Here is a 20,414-nt window from a genome sequence, read left to right on the forward strand (position 1 = left end):
CACAGCTACGATCATTCCTTTTCTTCTATATCCCCAGTCTCTCCGAATGGAATTTGGCTCCACTGACAATTCTCTTCAATCTCTGTTGCCAATTAGCTTGAATGTTTTGTAATTTGGTTTCTATCCCTACCACTTACTCAGTTTGGTGGATATTTGAAAACTCTGCCTGACCTCAAAGCTGCCCTTGTCACTGGCCACCACATTGTTTCTGTGATGCTACAGTGTGGTTTTCTCCCACCTCTTTGGCTTCTGGTGTCACCTTTCCCCTTGAGGAATTTCTTAGTCCTGTATCCTCTGAATCACGGACAATGCTGGTATTCATCTGCTTCTATACAGATGTTTTCAAAGTATGTTTGGTTCTCATGCAAAACGCTTTCCGCCCCCACCTCTCTCCCCTTCACAATGATGTCCCTTGCTTACTCCTCCTTGGTCAGCTTCATTTACCTAACCCCAGTCATCCTTCTATTTTAGTAGCCATATCAGCCCAGACTGTTTTCTTTGACTTAATTATAACATCCCCACCCATACTCTGCCTTTGCAAATTATACTTACACCTTGGTCCTCTTCTCCTAAGATGGCCATGTTCATGAAGTCCTGAGCTCAGATGTATCGGTTTCAGTTACAGCTTCTGATTCCTCCTAACGACAGTCGGCTCTTTTTATTATCACTCTTTTGACTCTGTGCATTTATTCTTTAATGCTGCTGCAGAAAATGCCATTAGGTAGATTTAAGAAGAAAATACCATTAGATAAATTTAAGAAAAAATGCCATTAGATTTAAGACAACACAAATATATGCTCTTCCAGTTCTTGGGTGAACTGAAGTCAGGGTGTCAGGAGATTGCGTTCATTTTGGAGGTTCTCGGTAAGAATCTGTTTTCTCCCCCATTGAGCTTCTAGGACCACTTACATTTCTGCGTCCCCATCACATCACCTAGGCTCTGAGCACCTACCTGCCTCTTACAAGCATCTTTATGATGGCAGTGTCTCTACCTGGGTGTCCCAGGGTAATCTTCCACAGACTCCTAACATCTGCAGTCTCCTTTATCACGTCAGACAATGTAAGAAAGCACATTCACAGACAGTGTCCCAGAGTTAGACTGTGCACACGTTAGGAGTGACATTCCTTTGCCTCTCATTCCTAGCAAGGCTTTATTTTCTTCTTGTATCCACTCCAGCTTCGTATTTCTCAGGGCCTACCTGCAAGAGTAACACAACTTCATTTCAATCCGTTCCTTCAAGTGTTGCACTGTTTTTCTTCTTTACACAAAAGTGGTCCAGTGCTTTTCCTTTTTACTTAAGGGAAACCTTGGAGTAAAAACTAAGCTGTTTCTAATATACATACCACTTGTGGTATGACCTGTCTCATTTATGACGTAATTACAGACATCTCCTCCTCACTCTGTTCTTATTATGGTGTTTGTTCTTTAATAACACCAAACTCGTGTCGACTTAAGCATCTTTGCATGTACGCTTCCTGAGTGCTTGATTTAGAGATCCCACACCATAACTGTATCCTCCCTGTTACCAAGGTTTCATCTCAGAGAGATGTGCCCTGACTTGCCAGTCTAAAGTCACTGGCTCTATCAGTCACTTGATGTTATATCCTGTAACTGCTTAGCCACTTCCTCACTTCTGACATTTTTCTTTTTCCTGAATGTGAGCTCACAAGAGCAGAGTGTTTTTATGTTTTGTTCATTGTTCATCCTCAAGGGTCTAAAACAGTGCCCAGAGCCTTAATAGGTTCCTAGATAGTGAGTGAATATTGGCCATATCTGTTTCTATTACCAACTGCACGCATTGTAAGTGTGCTAAGGACAGGTAACCTGTGTTATCCACCATCATTGCCAGTCCTTAGACCCAAATGTGAACCTTATTACAGCTCGTTAAACAAATTTAAAATGTTGAATGACTGAATGAGTTCTCTAACTCAGTGGCTCCAGTAAAGTCATATTTCTCCTCATACTGTGAATATTGTCTAAAGACTTTCGTGCCTGTACTATCCACTTCTTCCCTGGCATGATTCACCTTTAGCTTTCAATACCAGTTTGTTTCATTCTGTGTTCTTGGTTTACTTTTTCAGTCCTTTCTACCATCCTCTAACCAAATAGTTTTCATTTCCTTTTATGTTAAAGGCCTTCAATTATTACTAGTTAATACTTTCATCCAGTCTTATGTTGTACCTGTTAATGTTGTTACAACTTTGTCTTCTTTGACTACAAGAGTCTGAAAAGTCTTTTTGTTATGTTTGCAAACCAATCATAGTAATGGGTATTTTATGGTTTATACCACCTTCCTGATAAAAATTTTCTGCATTGCATTTCAATCTTTGTAACAGCTGTGTTGATTTTTTTTATCATTTGATAAATACCAAAACTGAGGCTCAACTTGTTTAAATTATAAAAAATTACATCATTTCTCCCAGTCTTTTTCCAGTTCTATATGCTACCCCTTTTCAAGTTCCTGGCCTCTTTTTACTTCCTATGTTTCTACCACCTGTCTCTCTGCCTGGCTTACCTGTAGACGTAGGACATTGTGAATTAAATAGTCCCATCGGCATTGGACCACAACCTGCTAGTTACTTTTTCTCTTCGTCTTTTATCTCAAGGTCTAGAAAAGTCACCATTCTATCTTTGTTGCATTGTGCTCAGATTTGGCTTGCCTCCACCACCCCTTTACTCATACTTTATGGTCTAACCCATTCCTATGACTGCTGCTATAAAGCGGTGAATCAGATCATCCTGGGTAGCACTTCCTAGATAAGAGTGCAAACACTCAAGAGATTTCTCTGCTCTCCATCCTTTCAAGCACTTGACTCTTCCAGTTTTCCCATCTCCATGAATGGTACCTATGAGTAGTTAATATGCTCTATTTCTGTGCTTTCATATATCAAAACTCTAACTTGAGAAACTTGAGCCTTCTCAAAGCCCGTTTGGATCTTTCTTGCTTCTGCTTGATTTTTCTTCTGGCTATGATGTCTTCCATCTTGCTTCTGAACCACTGTTCTTTCTTCAAAACCAGGAGGAAGCATCTCTCTATGATTGATTTCCAGAGAAGAGCTAATGATCATTGGCTCCACTTTATAGCTGTTCTTTATACTGCTGCCAGAGCATGCGGTATGCACACTGCCTGTACTTTTTGTTTTGCTCTCCCTCTGCTTTTAAGCTTTCGGAGATTACGTATCTTTGGTATTTGTTCCCTGGCTTGTATCTGTTGTTCAGTTAAGTAGTCAGGAAGTATTTGCATGATCACCTCCATCATTTTGATTTTAGCCAATGAGAAGGTCTAGGGGTGAAATATTGATGGTGGTGATGATGAGTGAAATTTTTGCCTATCAATTACCTTTACTTCCTACTCTGGTGAATCTGGTTTTTGACATATTTAATAGATATTTTAAAAGAAGATAATTGCTGCCTATTTCTTTCTATTTCCATTTTTAAGGAGGAAGACAGTTGTTTAGAATGCACTGGCAACCTTTAGTCTGTGGTCCCATCAAAAATGAAATATGCCCAGTCACTATTCTTTCCATAGGGGTTTAATTTGTAAAGAAGAGGATGTTTTGAAAATTGTGTCATTAACCCACACTTAATCTCATTTGAGTACATTTTTAGAAGCACGATATAATTCAAAGACAAATACTTAAGTAATATAGTATTAGATTTTTTTTTTTACACAAGCCTCCGCTTTCACTAATTGTCTATTAGTGTCTTTGTGTAGGCTCCCACTGTCTGGAGTACCTTTAAGTACTGCCTAGAGCTCTCTGACTCCTTGTTTTTCTACCGGTCATTTCAGCACTTCTCCTCACTTAGTACTGTCATTAGGTAACTTTAGGATTAGTTCAGTCTCCTTCTGAAGTAGATATAGACTCTAAACTCTTTGTTTGTGCTTCTGTGTTTTTTTTTTATTTGCAGATCCCAGATCTTTAATTTGGTTTACATTTCCTGCCTAGGGATGACTTTTCATCCAATTTCTTCCCTGAATTAAAAAGGTCTTGCCTATACCTACCTGTATACACATGTCAACCACCTGCTTCCGAGCTTATGCATAGACTTTCACACCCATTTTGGTACTATTGCCTGATCTCTTCACTTTATGTTTCTTTCATTTCCTACCTAGTTTTCTTCCCATGATTATAAACATGCTACCTGTAGCTAGATTGTACATCCTATGACAAACATTTTCCATAGGGATTGTTTGCAGACTCTCACAGTTGGCTTGGTACCTTCTATTTTTATTTTCTCATATTCTTTTTCTTTTCTCAAATCATTTAAAAGTATGAACTGGGGCTGGAGAGATGGCTCACCAGTTAAGAGCATTGACTGTTCTTCTAGAGGCTCTCAGTTCAATTCCCAGCAACCACATGATGGCTCACAACCATCTGTAATGGGTTCCAATGCCCTTTTCTGGTGTGTCTGAAGATAATAACAGTGTACTCACATATATAAAATAAATAAATCTTTAAAAAAAAGTATGAACTGTCTCCTAGGTGGACCCTGGGCTTGCTTACTGTTTATTATGCTTCTTCCTCACGTCACTGTTTCTTTCTGTTCCTTGCCTATGGTTAGAGACATGTCGATCTGTATTATTTATTCATTATAACCATATTCTACATTTTAGGGAAAATGTTCTTGGGAAATATTCATCCAAGTAATTATTTTTTTCTTTCCAAATATGTTGAAATTATTTTGAAGCTAAAATGGCATTGTACAGTACATCTTTAATCAAAGGTAATTTTAAAAAGTAGTGAAATATTTCTTCCATAGTGTCTTAAAGGGAGTCTTGGGTATTTAGGGTTTTTCCATGAAATAAAAAGTGATGTTGTAAGGCCCCCACAAAGGGAGGATCTCACCCAAGCCTCAGGAATTTGCAGCCACCCAATAACTCATAAGACACCAAACTTGATGCAATCAGGAAGAGGTACATTTTGATCAGCATGCTGAGGTCAAGACTCATGACCCACACAGGGGCAGTGGGGTCTGACCCCGGGGTTTGGAGGCAGAGAAAATTTAAAGGCAAAAACTACAAAGAGAAAACCACAACCCGGGGGGTGAACCACAACCCAGGGGGAGTGAAGGGGGTTATTGGAGAGTACCTGTGGAAAGTCCCAGCCCATTATTCAGCTTGTGACAGGGTACAAGGAACAGTCATGGAGAACATTTTGTATAGGCTATTCTCAAGAGCCTATTCATAAGCAACCACCCATCTTGTGGTCATCCAAGTTCCTGACACACAGAGTTCACGACCAAGCTGACCTGCACTCTTGGTTCTGCTCAGCCTGCTAGGAGTTTTTGAACAATTTTAACCCTTTCATTTCCCCACTTCTTCTGATGTAAGAGTTCTAATCATAGAACTAATTTTTAGCATCTTTATAATCTGGATTTTTTTTTTTTTGACCCTGTAAAGTGTGATATTGTTGGTGTAACATCAAAATCTGAACAGCACTTATTTTTTTCTCTAACAAAGGTAACTAATTTATTTAATATATATGGGCCTATAATTAGAAGCTCTTTTCACGTGGGAGGCATGAATCTAAGTAGAGATGTCTTTGACTTTCACTGATGTGGGGGTTGTCAGGAGCACCAGGTATGGTCTTTTCTAGTGAGGCTCAAGGTTCTCGACCCAGTGGTGGCAGATGAGAAGATCATATCCAACCTGGAACTGATGAGGCACACTCAGGTCTCCAGTCTCATAAGCTTTTTTTTTTAACTGTTCCCAGACTTCATGTCGGACCACTTCAAGTGTTTTCATGTGGGCAAACAGGGATTTAGAAAGAACAACATCAGAATCATATACTCTACCTCTCTCAGTAAGTGGTGGAGACCCTCCCACATAAAATCTTATAAGGTGTTAGCTTAAATCATAACCTGGAACAAGGCAAAAGGAAGGAGGGCTGTCCAGTCATCTCCAGCTGGTCTCTAAGGCTAATTTAGTTAAGGTCTCTTTAATAGTTCTATTTATCTTCTCTACCTGTCTTGAACTCTGAGGTCTGTAAGCACAATGTAATTTTTAATTAATTTCCAGCTGAGTGGTCAGTCTCTGACTTACCTGGGCAACAAAGGCGGGTCCGTTGTCAGAACCAATTATCTTGGGTATTCCAAACCTGGGGAAGTTCTCTTTTAAGATCTTCTTAGCCACCACGTTGGCAGTCTCGGTCTTTGTAGGAAAGGCTTCTACACAGTCTGAAAAAGTATCTATAAAGACTAACAAGTATTTGTTACCATATTTAGCAGGTTTGACTTCCATGAAGTCCACTTCTCAGTAGGCCCCAGGTCTGTCTCTTCCAAGTCTTTTTCCTGGGGGACATCTTGAATATCCAGCATTAGTCAGGGCACAGGCCTCACAGTTCTTTTTACTATTGCTTCAGCTACATCAGATAAGTTCAACACATAAAATTGAGAGGACTTTTACCAAGTTCTTCAGGTGTTTAGCTCTTAGGTGAGCTAAACGATGTAAATTTGTCACGTATCTTTGTCCTTCTCTCTGTGAAAGGATTCTTTTTAATATGGACATCAAGATATTTTCTAGGACTTTCAACAGTCAGGATCATAGCTCTTTGAGCAGCCTTTTTAGCAGTCAAATCTGCCATCTGATTTCTTTTAGCAACAGCATTTTGAGTTTTCTGATGTCCAGGACAATGAATTATGGCCACTTATTTAGGCAAATGGATGGCCTCAAGGAGGCTCAGTATTTCTTTTTGTTTTTAATGTCTTTTCCTGCAGAAGTCAGCAGTCCCCTCTATCTGTAAATTGTCCCATGAATATGGGCAGTGGCTAAATCATATCTGCTATCAGTGTTCTTTCTGGCAGGCTGTTGGCCCAAATCACTTGTTTTTTATCTACCACTGCTGCTCCCGCCATCTGCTTACCTTCAATCACAAAGCTGCTCCTGTCCATATACCAGTTCAGACTTCCTGGCCAAGGTTGGTCTTCTGCCAGAATGTCAATACAGCGATGGATGGGGGAGGAATCATCAGTCTCGGGCAGTAAGGTAGAAGGGTTCAGGATGGCCAGGGGTAGGCAAAGATCATCCTTTTATGTGGGCATTAGTCGGCTATCGGTCAAGGGGCTGCTGGATAATGTTCTCAAAGGAATGGGGTGCCACAACAGTTATCTGCTGTCCCAGAGTCAATTTAAGTAAGGCCATAGCAGTGATGGCTTTTAGACAAGTAGGCCATCTGCTGGTAACTAGGTCAAAAGCTAGCAGTGTATAGGAACTCTCTCATTTGTCTTATTTCTTTGTAGGCCTTTAAGTGTGGTGGATGTAGTCAAATATAGTGCCTGGCTTCTTTACCAGTAGCGGTAGCAGGGGGGTGTTCCATGGCAAATGTCCTGTTGTAACAGTCTGTGAATGTGAGGTCTAATTCTTTCTCTGGCTTCACAACTCATAGGGTACTGCCACACTCCAATAGAGGAGGTGCTGGTTTTAGTCCAAGCTTTTGGAAATTCTGTTAACCATTTACTAATATCAGGGAGGCTTCTTGCAGTTTTTGAAGCTCATGAAGCTGTTACTCATCTTCTAGTTTTAAGGCCAATATCATAGAGGTGGGGGTTCTCCCAAGTCATCTCTGGTCCTGTCTGAGTAAACTTCAACTTTGTCTGTCCCCAACAAAAGCATAGGGCACTCAGAACAAGACACTTGTCCTTTCCCCAGGTCAACAGTTTGTGAAGTAGGCTAAGAATATTGTTTTTGACCAGTTGCCCCTATAATTATGGTCTTTTTTTTTTTTTTTTTAATTTTCTCAACGATTGTTTCAGAACTAAATATTTTGCACCAGTATCTACCAGAAAGTCCATAGGGGTCCCCTCCACTCTCAGGGTCCCTTCTAGTCATCTTCTTTGAGAGCCAGGATCTTAGGGGTCCGCCTTTTTTCTTTAGGCAGTCTTGAGCCCAGTGTCCATTTTTTTTTTTTTTTTACAGTAGGCACACCGATCTTTTTTAAACAGACATCTTTGCATCTCTCTGCTCCCATTTGGTCTTGGTCTTTTGTTGCCCAGGTTCCTTGTCTGTCTAGGCCCTTCCCTTTCTCTCTATCTCCTAATCCATCTATACACTGTAACTTCTTACCTGTCACCAGATACTGGTGGGGTAAACTGTCAGCCACTCCCTACCTGTAGCCGTGTTCCAGTCTGGTCGGTTAAGGGGGGGGGGGTGGGTTCTAACAGGATCCTTTCTCCTTCTTCTGTGGTAAAGAGAACTTGTAAAAGCTGCTGGCAATCATTCCAGGTGGGCTGGTGGAAAACATTAAAGACTCTTCCAGTCCTGTCAGATTGGCAGGGTTATCTGAAAAGGAAGGGTAATTAATCTTTTAGTTTGGTCTTTTGGTCTGTGCCTCGTTCCTTGGAGGGCCAGAGCTCGGGAGCCTGGCTTCCTCCTTCTCACCCATGGTGGTGGATCTTGGACCAGGTCCTGCCACACAGTAATGTATGGCTGTTGATTGGGATGTGACCCTGGTCCTTCTTGAAAAATAATAGCTTTAATTTAAAATTTTTTTTAAATAATAGTCAAGTCAAAAGTCCTTTCTGGCAGTCAGCCAACATCAAAAATCGGCCACTCTGAGGCACAAAAAGTCTTTCTTGATCTCAACTGATAAGTTATGTATTCTGGTTTTAATTTCAGTTCAATGGTCTAGGGTTAAACTTTAGTCACAGTCTGTCCCATTGTCATAAGTAACACAAAACCCAGACAAAACAAACACACAAAGAGACTAACAAAAACCTGTCTTAATCACTAGTGCTAGCCAGGAGGGATTCCATATCCTCCCTACCAAGAGGACCACCAGGTCCTCCCTGACACCCAGATGGGAATCTCCCAGGCTTCCCTGAGAATTCCTGTTTTTCGGGGACATTTCTCAGGGCTGCAGCTGGTGATTTCCCTAGCACGTCTGCCAATCACTCCATTTGTCTCCTCCTGAGACAGAAACAGCTTCAAACAGCTGCAAAAAGTGAAATTACTTTCACAAAACCAGCTGACTGAGACAGTACAGACAAGAGAATAGGCCCAAAACACAGAAACAGAAATCTTTTACTGAGACAATATAGACAACAGAATTGGCCAAAAACACAGAAATCATACCTCCAAGTGGGTTCTTAGAGCTTAGAGTGGTCATCGTTCCTGGTCAGGGAACCAAAAATGTAAGGCCCCCACGAAAGGAGGACCTCACCCAAGCCTCAGGAATTTGCAGCCACCCAATAACTCACAAGACACCAAACTTGATGCAATCAGGAAGAGGTACATTTTGATCAGCATGCTAAGGTCAAGACTCATGACCCACACAGGGGCAGTGGGGTTTGACCCCGGGGCTTTGGAGGCAGAGAAAATTTAAAGGCAAAAACTACAAAGAAAAAAAACACAACCGGGGGGGTGGGGGGGACCACAACCCAGGGGGAGTAAAGGGGATTATTGGAGAGTACCTGTGGAAAGTCCCAGCCCATTATTCAGCTTGTAACAGGGTACAAGGAACAGTCATGGAGAACATTTTGTATAGGCTATTCTCAAGAGCCTATTGGTAATCAACTATCAATCTTGTCATCAGCCAATTTCCTGAAACACAGAGCTCATGACCAAGCTGACCTGCACTCTTGGTTCTGCTCAGCCTGCTAAAAGTTTTTTGAAAAATTTTAACCCTTTCAATGTCTAGTCTTAGAAACTAGAGCAGTAGCTATGCTGTCTCTGCTATCATCTCATTAATAGCTTTTATAATTCTCTTATGTAAAAAAGAGAAGACAGACTACTCCAATACAAAGAATTAATACAGAACTCAATAAATGAGTCAAATGCCCATTCTTTTTTGTTAAGCTATTGCAATAATAGAGTAGAAGGCAAAGGCAAGAGGGCAGCCTAGACTAGTAGCTAGTAGTCAGTCAAAATATTTGTGTTTTGTATGTAGAGGAAAACATCCATGAACTATCTGATGCCCATGCTCTATTTTCTTCTCTTTGTAGTTTCGCTATGCTGGTTGGCTCGACAGGTTGTACATGCTGGTGGGAACTTTGGCTGCCATTATCCACGGAGTTGCACTCCCACTCATGATGCTGGTCTTTGGAGACATGACAGATAGCTTTGCAAATGTAGGAAACTTCCCTCCAAACATGACTAATATAAGTAAGTATTGTTCGTGGTTACAATTGTGCTGGAAATTAATAAGAATACACTACAGTGTTTGATGGTCTGTGTTGTGGAGGCTGCACATTGTAGCTCACCCTTGTAGTGAACTTGAGAAGATGATACAAGCATTAGACTAACAAGTGGGATTGCTAACAGAGATATGTAAAAACAGAGAGGGGAATCTCTGAAGGCAGAAATGTCCCAGAAAGCTTCAGGAAAAAGTACAGGAATCTCCTCAGGTCCTCGAATGATAAGCTGGCATAGTTATGAGAGGCTGTGATAGATTGACTCTGGGTGTAAGAGAAGAGTCTAGGATGATTCTAAGGTATTTAATATGAGAAACTAGAAGAACATAATCGTTCTCAAGATAAGGATGATGGAAGCAACAGTAGCTTTCAGGAGCAGTAAATACCAGCCATTGTGTTTTGTACATTGTTATAATTTAGGCTTTTTGGGATCAAATCCAGGAATAGAGAAATTGGGGCCAAGAAAAGTGTACAGAGATTTGTTAGAATTTGCGGGTGTTGATGCTTGCATAAGCTAGGTGCAATAGTTTATCCTCAAAAACAGGAAAAGGTAGAGAAATATCGAGTGTCAAGAGTCCAAAGGTAGATGCATGAGGAGACAGACTGTGAGAAAGTCCTCATGACAGCAGATCCTTTCATTTGCCAGGGACTTGTTCCAATGGATACAGAACCATGGATAGTACAGAACCCTGCATATATTATATTTTTTTATATACACAAATAGCCATGATAAAGTTTAATTTATAAATTAATCACAGTAAGCTATTAATGACAATAGTGGAATAAACATATCAATATGCTACCTTCAACACTATGTGAATGTGGTCTTTCTGTTTTTCTCAAACTACCTTACTGTGCTGCTGTCTTCCCCCTTTCCTCTTGTGATGCTGTGAGCTATTACAGTCTCATGGTTGCCTGCAGGAAACTGAAACCACAGAAGGCCTAACTGTGGTGGAGAATGTCTTACACTTCAATTTTCTCATGATTTTGAAAGTAAGAAACTTCCTTCATAAGAAATGAAATAAGAGCATTGAATGGGCTGTTGAAAGAAATTGTATGCTACACACTTGAACTGGGGAAAGGCAGGTGAATAGCTCTATGATTCAATCTGAAGTATGCCCCAGTCGAGTAGAGATTAAATTAAACTGAATGGAGCTTCCCAAAAGCTTACAGCTCAGTTTAGACACAGATAGGAAAAATGTTAGGAAGGGCTCAGTAGTAGAGTGTTCACCTACCAAGCATGAAGCCCTAGGTTCAGTTCCCAGTACTAACCCCCACACAAAACACCTCAGTGCTGTATAGATACTTCTTGGCTCACAAGACCCTTCAATATTTGGAATTTTCTTTTTATTTGATGCCAGAGATTAAACCCAGGGACTTTCATGTCAACATCTGAATTTTAAGTCTCTGGTGCATGCAATAATTAATTTTCCTAGAAACAGTCATATAAATATTAATATAAACATTTATGGAATCTTTGGTATTTGACATTGTAATGATTTATTTTATTAATACAAATAATGATTTGTGCTGGAAATTTTTATGTATTTTTAATGTAAAATTTGTATGCCTTCCCCCCCTTCATTCATGATATTCAAACATCTTGTAACTATCTTGTGCCAACATTGAACTGTCATATCTTGTTTGTAACATTCACCTATGGAAAGCCCTCGATGCTTTCTGAATTCTTTAGTTCCTGTACACTCTATAATTTGCATCAAGCTTTGGAGTTGGCTATCTCATTGGATTCAGTGGAATAGTTTCATCTCTCAGGGGTCTCTGGTATCTCAGCAGATACAATGCACCCGTTTATGCCACTCTAACCTTAACCAGTGTTTTGTGAAGTCTGGATACAAGCAGTATTCTAACACTGTGAGAGGTATTAACTATGTTGTGTACAAAGTATGAAGGGACAGTGGTTGAACTCAGCTGTCAATGAAAAAAAATCATTCAAGTGTTGAAATTTTGCCCAGTTTGGGAAGTTATCATATAACTCCAAGAAGTTATATGATAACTTTGGGAAATTTTTAGAGTTAGAAGGACTGACTTCTGAAGAGCAACAATAAACTAAATACATTACATGCATCAGTTTTCTTTGCTGTGACACATACCTGAGAGGAAGAATTTAAATGAAGGAAAAAATTATCTGATTTATTTCTACCTACAATTTCAAAAATTTTATTCAAGTTTCATTGGATCAGTTGCTTTAGAGCTGAGGAAAAGTTGAAGTTATGGTAGCAAGAGGCATGTGGTAGATGGGCTTTTCACCTCATAGTGACAGGTGGAGGGACACATATGTATACACAGAGTGGAGGGGGGAGAGGGAAGACGAGAGAGAGAGAGAGAGAGAGAGAGAGAGAGAGAGAGAGAGAGAGAGAGAGAGAGAGAACCAGACACAAGGCCAAGATACTACTCAAAGGCATGCTCCCAGTTGAAGATTTTGCTTCTAGTTTTTTTTTTCAATTAATCCCCACCCCTAAAACTTCCACCCTCTCCCCAGAATGTCATCAAGTTGTGAATCAATCAGTGGATCAATCCACAGCTCAGGTGAGGACTGTCATGGTCTATTCATTTCCACCAACAAAACATGAGAGTTTTCAGAGAGTTTGTTATGTCCAAACAATACCATTCATATTTTATCTAGCAGTCTTTTGTATAACTCTACTATGTCTTATATTGCTTTATTTCTCTATCACCCAGACATGAATTGTTTCTGATCCCTTTAAAAGCAGGAGTGGTCTCTTCTGATGGAGAACTACTTAGTACTAATGTTACCTAAGCCACTTAGACATAAGGATAGACAGTGCTATGGTCTGAGGGCTGATGTCTTTCAAAATGAATGAGGACATTCTAACCCTTGATTTAAGGCTATTGGGATGCTTTTGGAGGTAATTAGGTCTTCGGGATAAGTACCATTATGAAAGTGGCAGAGTCAGAACAGCAGGTTGGTCAGCCAACAGGCACAAGTCTTTTGAGGGGAGAGCAGCTCAGGTGGAAGTTTATGGCTGTTGGATCATCTGTGTCACTGGCAGTAACCCTGCTGTGCTGAAGGCAGCCTCCCATCTGGACAGATGCTTGGGAGATGCATCATCTAGGAAAACTGTCCAGTTTCTCTTGTGCTTTCTGTACACGAATACTTGGAAATGTAGACTCATGGCGTTGCTGTAGAGCTAAAGGGGCCTTGTGGATCATCGATGTCTATGGCTTACTGTGCCTTTCCAATCAGAAAGCCCTCTCGGCAAGTGACATCTTTCATGAAAGCTTCTCAGGAAAAATTAATCAGAGAGAGCCCAAATCGAAAGGTCCAGAGCTGGAATCTCTGATGCTGGCCTGTTCTTCTACTACTTTTCCCCACACTTAGTTCCCTTTGAGAGTCCAGCCATCTTTAGCCCAGCTATAACCCACGTCTGAAGTCTGCTTTATACATAGTCTATCTTACTAACTCCTTGGCATGCTCTCACTCCTGCCTGTTTTTGTCCAGTTCTTCGCATATTGTCACAGTGAGTTTTTCAAAAACCAGAAACTAGTTCGCTTCTGTTCCTATGGTTTCCCACGACATGGAATAAGTTTAATTTGTATTCAGTGGCTCACGGAGCATGATCTTCTCTTTCCCACCTGTCCCATAAATCTCACTACTCATGGGCTCCTTCCTGTTCCTTCCAGCCCTTACTTGGGGTGGTTTAGACCCTGGTTGTCTATTCATGTCTTCACTTCTCACCCTACCACAGTATTCACTACTGTGCTTACTTATTGGAACTTATTACTCTGAAATTATCTTGTTCATCAGCTGCTTTGCTCGGTCCTCATGGCTCCTTGGGTAGGAAAACGGACATAGGGATAAAATGGAAGTTTGTGGAAAAACTTGGCTAGAGATTTTGGCAGTGTCATCTTATCTCATAAAATTTGGGGCTTAAAAGTAAAAGAATTCCTGCTGGGACAGTATCCCAGTGGGATTAGAGAGGGTGGCTCTCATTCTAAGTGGTACCCAGTACCTGGAAATGAGGCCATGTGGAAGGTGGCTTGAAAAATACTCTTATGTTTGTAGAAAAGCATTTTCTCCCCAGAAACTGCCTCTGGAATAGTAGAATTGTTTCATTATAAAAAAACAATTCAAATTTTTGTTACAAAAAGAGAAAAGAAAAAAAATTTAAATATAACTTCAACTTACCAATAAGAAAAAAAGACCAGTGTATTCATATGACATCCTTTCCCCTCCTTTTAAGTTTTCCTTTATAATTTTAAGTTATTTTCTTTTTTGAGATTATAATTATATCATTCCTCCCTTTTCCTTCCTCTCTCTAAATGCTCCAATAGAGTCCTCCTTGTTCTCTTTCAAATCCATGACCTCTTTCATAAATTATTATATATGTATGTATACATACATATTCATAAATACATAAGTTCATGTAACATATTTTTTTACTTATAGTTTTCCTAAGTGTGTAGTAACAGACATTTCTAAACATTCTGAGATACTTTGTTTGAATAAAATTGTACCACGATGTGGTGTCCTTTAGTTATGCTGTATGTACAGTGAAGTTCCTGTGGGGTCTTACATGATTCTACAAAAGGCTATCCTCACCACATAGAATGGTAGACTATTTTCAGTTTTGATCTTAAGTGATACTTTACAAGTAGAAGCATGCATAGATGGATTATTTTTGATAAATTATCTGGTATGGGTGGTGGCTTTAGGAGACTATTTGTCTATCTTTGGAACAGACTGGTTTACTGAAGACACAGCTAGCTGAACATGGAGACAGAAAGAGAAAATGTAGTTTAGTTTTTCTCAGTTTGCACCTAGGTCAATGAGAGGGGACAGAGTCAGTGATACTTCCTTTCTACATTCCATTAAATTGCTACATTGACTTAGCAATTTTACTTACATGTCAATCAAATGCTATGAAATTCTATGACAAGGTGGGCTACTATGCTAAGCTGAAGCAATCTGATGAGATCACTTTTTCTTCTTTTTTTTTTTTTCCCCTTTGTCTAATTCATGAAGGAAGAGTGTTTTCTGGGGGAAAAAGCTACTAAAGAATATCCACGTAAAGGAAGAAAATGAAAAAAAAAAAAAAAAGAGGATAAGATGTTGAGAAAAGTTCAGCTGAGACCACATGCTCAAGAACTGTACAGGATAAAGACAGTCAAAAATCCCCACAGGGATACGAGAGGGGCTCATGAAGCCCCACCCCTACCTAAGAGTGGTACACAGTTGATAGCTTCTGGCTAAGAGGACTCAATGCTCATTAGGAATGCAAGCCACAAGTGGCTACCTCTCCTCCAGTAGATGGCCCTACATCCAGGGTCATACAGGCAGCAAGAAGTGGCTCAGTGGGTTTTTAAAAAAAGAGCCCATGAAGTTAGAAGATAGTGCTGGCAGAATAGAGAAGAAATTAGAGAGGACAAAATGGACAGATTTAGTAAAAATACATTATGTCCATGTATGGAATTGCCAAATAGAAAAACATAAAAAAAAATATGGGGGACCCAGAGCTTTAATCATGAGATATGATGGATTAGAACATCTCCAGATAGACTTTGAAAGGACAAAAGCTGTAGAAGTGGCTACGCTCACTCTCGCAAGGTTCCTGGGATTCTAGGAAATATCAGTGTTTAGGAAAGAGGGGAGGCACAGAGAAGCAGTGAAGGGGAATGAAGGTAGGAGAATAAGAGCGATAGGAAACCAGATGAGATGCTGGCAGCCAGAAGACAGGACGGTTGTCAAGGGTCTGGGTACTTTATTAAAAGCCAAGCGAAGTTTAGCTTTGTCATCCTAGCTAAGCTAATGGCTGATAGAACCATTAGAACCTGGAGAATTCCTGGCTTTTCTCACCCCAAATGAAATCAACATCAACGTCAGACACTATTCAGGTGTTCTCCATTGTTGCTGTTGCTTTGGCCGATAGTCCTTGATATGTGGGGAAACTGTAGACACGAACAGGAGCCAATTTTGACCTTGAACTTTTATTCTTTTCAAACTGTAAAAGAAATTACCCAAGACTCAGAAGCCACAATAGCTGAAGAGCATTTGTGTAAGTTTTTTTTTTTTTTGATAAAATGAAAAATAATAGCAGATTGAACATCTCAAAAACTGTCCCAGAAACTGACAGTTTTGAACATTTTGAACACATTTTGGATTTAAGACTTTTAGATTAGCAGTGTTATTCTAGGAACATACATAGAATTGTTCCAGACTGAGAAATTCTGAAATAAGACGTACTTCTGGTCCCTAGCATTTGACTCTAAGGAATACTCAGATGTGGAGTATTCAGTCTGGAGTTGCACTGAGTGGTGGGGGTCGATTTCGTTAGACTTGGAGGATTTTGCATTGAATGGGCAGTGATAGACCTTTGTGATAGCAAACCATGAACATTTCCTGGTTAGGTAAAAGAGGATAAAAATCCACAATAAGAGTTATTTCCACACTTGATTTTTTTTTTTTGTGAAAAATCCTCACTGAGTGATTTAATATCTTGTTTTATCTTTGGAAAAAAAAATAGAGAAAACCTAGGAAAAATCTTGAGTCATGCAGATGGACAGCTGTTCTTCACAGGAGAAGCAGCCCTGACTCAGCCTGACCCTGCCGGCTCCTCATCTCCGAGCTGCTCCTTTATTCTCTGTCAGACCCTTTTAGTTTTCCCCAAGTGTTCAGGCTTGGCCTGCTCTTTCCTCTCTGCGTGACATCTTGTTTTCATAGCTAGGAAGAGACGTCTTTTTCTCGCCCTAATTTAACTGTGATCTCTAGCATATGATTCCTTCGTATTTATGTCTGAACTGCCCCCCGCCCCCATGAACGGGCCAGGCACAATCTAGACACTAGATATCTTCAGTCAGATGCACAGCTGATACGAAATAAAATGTTCAACATTGAACTAATAATCTTCCTTGATTTTTTTCCAGACCAGTTCTTTCAGGTTTCCTACTTGAAACTCACGTGTTGTCAGGTGGTTGGGCTTATGGTCCCATTGAGTTTGATTTTACTTCTATTCCCTCTGTTGGAAGGTCCAATAGCCGTTTCCTCTTTGAGCCTTGTGCTTGCCACACGTTCTCTTTCTGTTCACACCGACTTTCCCTATATTCTTATAAAAGCTGAAGCCTCTTACATTTTATTCTTAAAATCATACACTGCTGAACGCTAAAGCTTCCTGGGTTACATCTGATCATATCCACTTTACCTCACTACCACTGAGTGTCTGCCCGTCTGTCTGTGTATTCTGTCCTTACCTAGTTCGGGTGATGTTTCCAGTCATATGCCACTTCCCTTTGTGTGCATCACACACTTTCTTACCCCATCACAATTGGGACACTCCTTCTTCATAAGTTCTTCATACAGACTTTCAGGACGCTCTGCTTAGTTTGCCAACAGCGTTTTTTTTTTTTTTTTTTTTTTTCCACATCTGTTAAATAAGATTCATCTTCATAAGTCTTTCACATATTGTAACCTTTTTCAGTGATTTTAAGGTTTAAAGTGTTCCTCCACTGAAATTGTGCTAATTTTCCTTATAAATGTTCGTCATAAATATCTACATATTATGCCACTGTGTATGCATCGTTGCTTGTAACAGTAAAGTGCTGTAGTCAATGAAAATCTCAATTGCCATGGAGATTCAATATTTAAAGAAACTAGGTATACACATATATTTATGCATGTAAATATGTGTATACATAAAAGACTTGAAAATAACAAAAATAAAACTATTGAGTAGTGGTACTTTGTGTTTATGGGGGTAGTAAAGTTATGAAAGACTTTTTAACATACTCAGTTCAAAGTCAGTTATTTCTTTTTTTCTTTCTTTTTTTTATTTTTATTTTTTTGGTTTTGTTTTTCGAGACAGGGTTTCTCTGTGTAGCCCTGGCTGTCCTGGAACTTACTCTGTAGACCAGGCTGGCCTCGAACTCAGAAATCCATCTGCCTCTGCCTCCCAAGTGCTGGGATGAAAGGCATGTGCGACCACTGCCCAGCTTAAATTTTTTAATGGATATTTTATTTACATTTCAGATGTTATCCCCTTACACCATTTCCTACCCCCCAGGAACTCCCTATTCCATCCCCCTCCTCCTGCTTCTATGAAGATGTGCTCCCACCTACCCACCCACTCCTACCTCTCCACCCACAAATTCCCCCACACTCAGCATCCAGCCTTCAAGGAACCAAGGATCTCCTCTCCCACCTATGCCCGACAAGACCATCCTCCCCTACATATACAGCTGGAGACATGGGTCCATCCCTATGTGTTCCCAGGCTGGTGGTGTAGAATCTGGGAGCTCTGGTTTGTTGGTATTGTTGCTCTCTTCATGTGGCCACAAACCCTTTCAGCTCCTTCAGCTCCTTCAGCTCCTTCTCTCTAACTCCTCCATTGGGAACCCCTTGATCAGTTCAATGGTTAGCTGTGAGCATCTGCCTCTGAATATGTCAGACTCTGGCAGACCTCTAAGGAGACAACTATATCAGGCTCCTGTCAGCATGCACTTCCAGGCATCCACATCAGCGTCTACCTTTGGTGACTACACATGGGATAGATACCCAGGTGGAATGGTCTCCAGACGGCCCCTTCTTCAGTTTCTGTTCCACACTTTGTCTCCATATTTGCTCCCATGAGTATTTTGTTACTCCTTCTAAGAAGGACTGAAGCACCCACACTTGGTCTTCCTTCTACATGAGCATCATGTTCTGTGAGTTGAAACTTGGCTATTTGAAGCTTGTGGGCAAATATCCAATTATCAGTGAGTAAATGCCATGTGTGTTCTTTTGTGATTGGTTACCTCACTCAGGATGTTATTTTCTAGTTCCATCCACTTACCTAAGAATTTCTCGAATTCATTGTTTTTAATAGCTGAGTAATACTCCATTGTGTAAATGTACCACATTTTTTGTATCCATTCCTCTGTTGAAGGACATCTGGGTTCTTTCTAGCTTCTGCCTATTATAAATAAGGCTGCTACGAACATAGTAGAGCATATGTTCTTGTTATATGTTGGAGCATCTTCTGAGTATATGCCCAGGAGTGGTATAGCTGGGTCCTCAGGTAATGCTATATCCAATTTTCTGAGGAACCGCCAGACTGATTTCCAGAGTGGTTGCAATCTCACCAACAATGAAGGAGTGTTCCTCTTTCTCCACATCCTTGCCAGCATCTGTTATCACCTGAGTTTTTGATCTTGGCCATTCTCACTGGTGTGAGGTGTAATTTCAGTGTTGTTTTGATTTGCATTTCCCTGATGACTAAAGATGTTGAGCATTTCTTAAGGTGTTTCTAGGCCATTCGAGTTTCCTCAGTTGAGAATTCTTTGTTTAGCTCTGTACCCCATTTTTAATAGGGTTATTTGGTTGTCTAGAGTCTAATTTCTTGAGTTCTTTGTATATATTGGATATTAGCCCTCGATTGTATGTGGGATTGGTAAAGATCTTTTCCCAGTCTGTTGGCTGCCATTTTGTCCTATTGACAGTGTCCTTTGCCTTACAGAAACTTTGCAGTTTTACAAGGTCCCATTTGTCAATTCTTAGTCTTAGAGCATAAACCACCGATGTTCTGTTCAGAAACTTTTCCCCTGTGGCCAAGTATTCAGGGTTCTTCCCCACCTTCTCTTCTATTAGTTTCATTGTATATAGTTTTATGTGAAGGTCCTTTATCCACTTGGACTTGAGCTTTGTACAAGGAAATAAGAATGGATCTATTTGCATTCTTCTATATGTTATCCTCCAGTTGAACCAGCACCATTTGTTGAAAATGCTGTCCTTTTCTCACTGGACAGCTTTAGGTCCTTTGTCAAAGATCAAGTGACCATAGGTGTGTGGGATCATTTCTGGGTCTTCAATTTTATTCCATTGATCTTCCTGCCTGTCTCTGTACCAAGACCATGCATTTTTTTTTTTTTTTTTTTTTTTTTTTTTAATCACTACTGTTCTGTAGTACAGCTTGAGGTCAGGGATGGCGAGTCCTACAGACGTTCTTTTATTGTTGAGAATAGTTTTTGCTATCCTGTTTTTTTTTTTTTTTGTTGTTGTTATTCTCAAATGAATTTGAGAATTTCTCCTTCTAACTCTGTGATGAATTGGGATTTTAATGGGGATTGCATTGAATCTGTCAATTGCTTTTGGCAAGATGGCTATTTTTACTATATTACTCCTGCCAATCCATGAGCATGGGAGATCTTTCCATCTTCTGAGCTCCTCTTCAATTTCTTCTTCAGAGACTTGAAGTTTTTGTCATACACATCTTTCATTTGCTTGTTTAGATTCACACCAAAGTATTTTATATTATTTGTGACTATTGTGAAGGGT

At 40.1% G+C, this 20,414-nt stretch overlaps 1 protein-coding gene across 2 annotated transcripts in view; it reads left to right on the forward strand.

Annotated features, from left to right (window-relative positions):
- Positions 1 to 20,414, forward strand: part of Abcb1 (ATP binding cassette subfamily B member 1) — a 159,857-nt gene that overhangs the window by 75,860 nt on the left and 63,583 nt on the right. For both annotated transcript variants that reach the window (XM_076913103.1, XM_034519162.2), the window contains one exon: positions 9,941 to 10,100. In XM_076913103.1, the coding sequence (XP_076769218.1) occupies positions 9,941 to 10,100 (160 nt within the window). The remainder of the gene's footprint in view (positions 1 to 9,940; positions 10,101 to 20,414) is intronic.

Source organism: Arvicanthis niloticus, chromosome 15 (assembly GCF_011762505.2).
Source record: "Arvicanthis niloticus isolate mArvNil1 chromosome 15, mArvNil1.pat.X, whole genome shotgun sequence".
NCBI lineage: Eukaryota > Metazoa > Chordata > Mammalia > Rodentia > Muridae > Arvicanthis > Arvicanthis niloticus.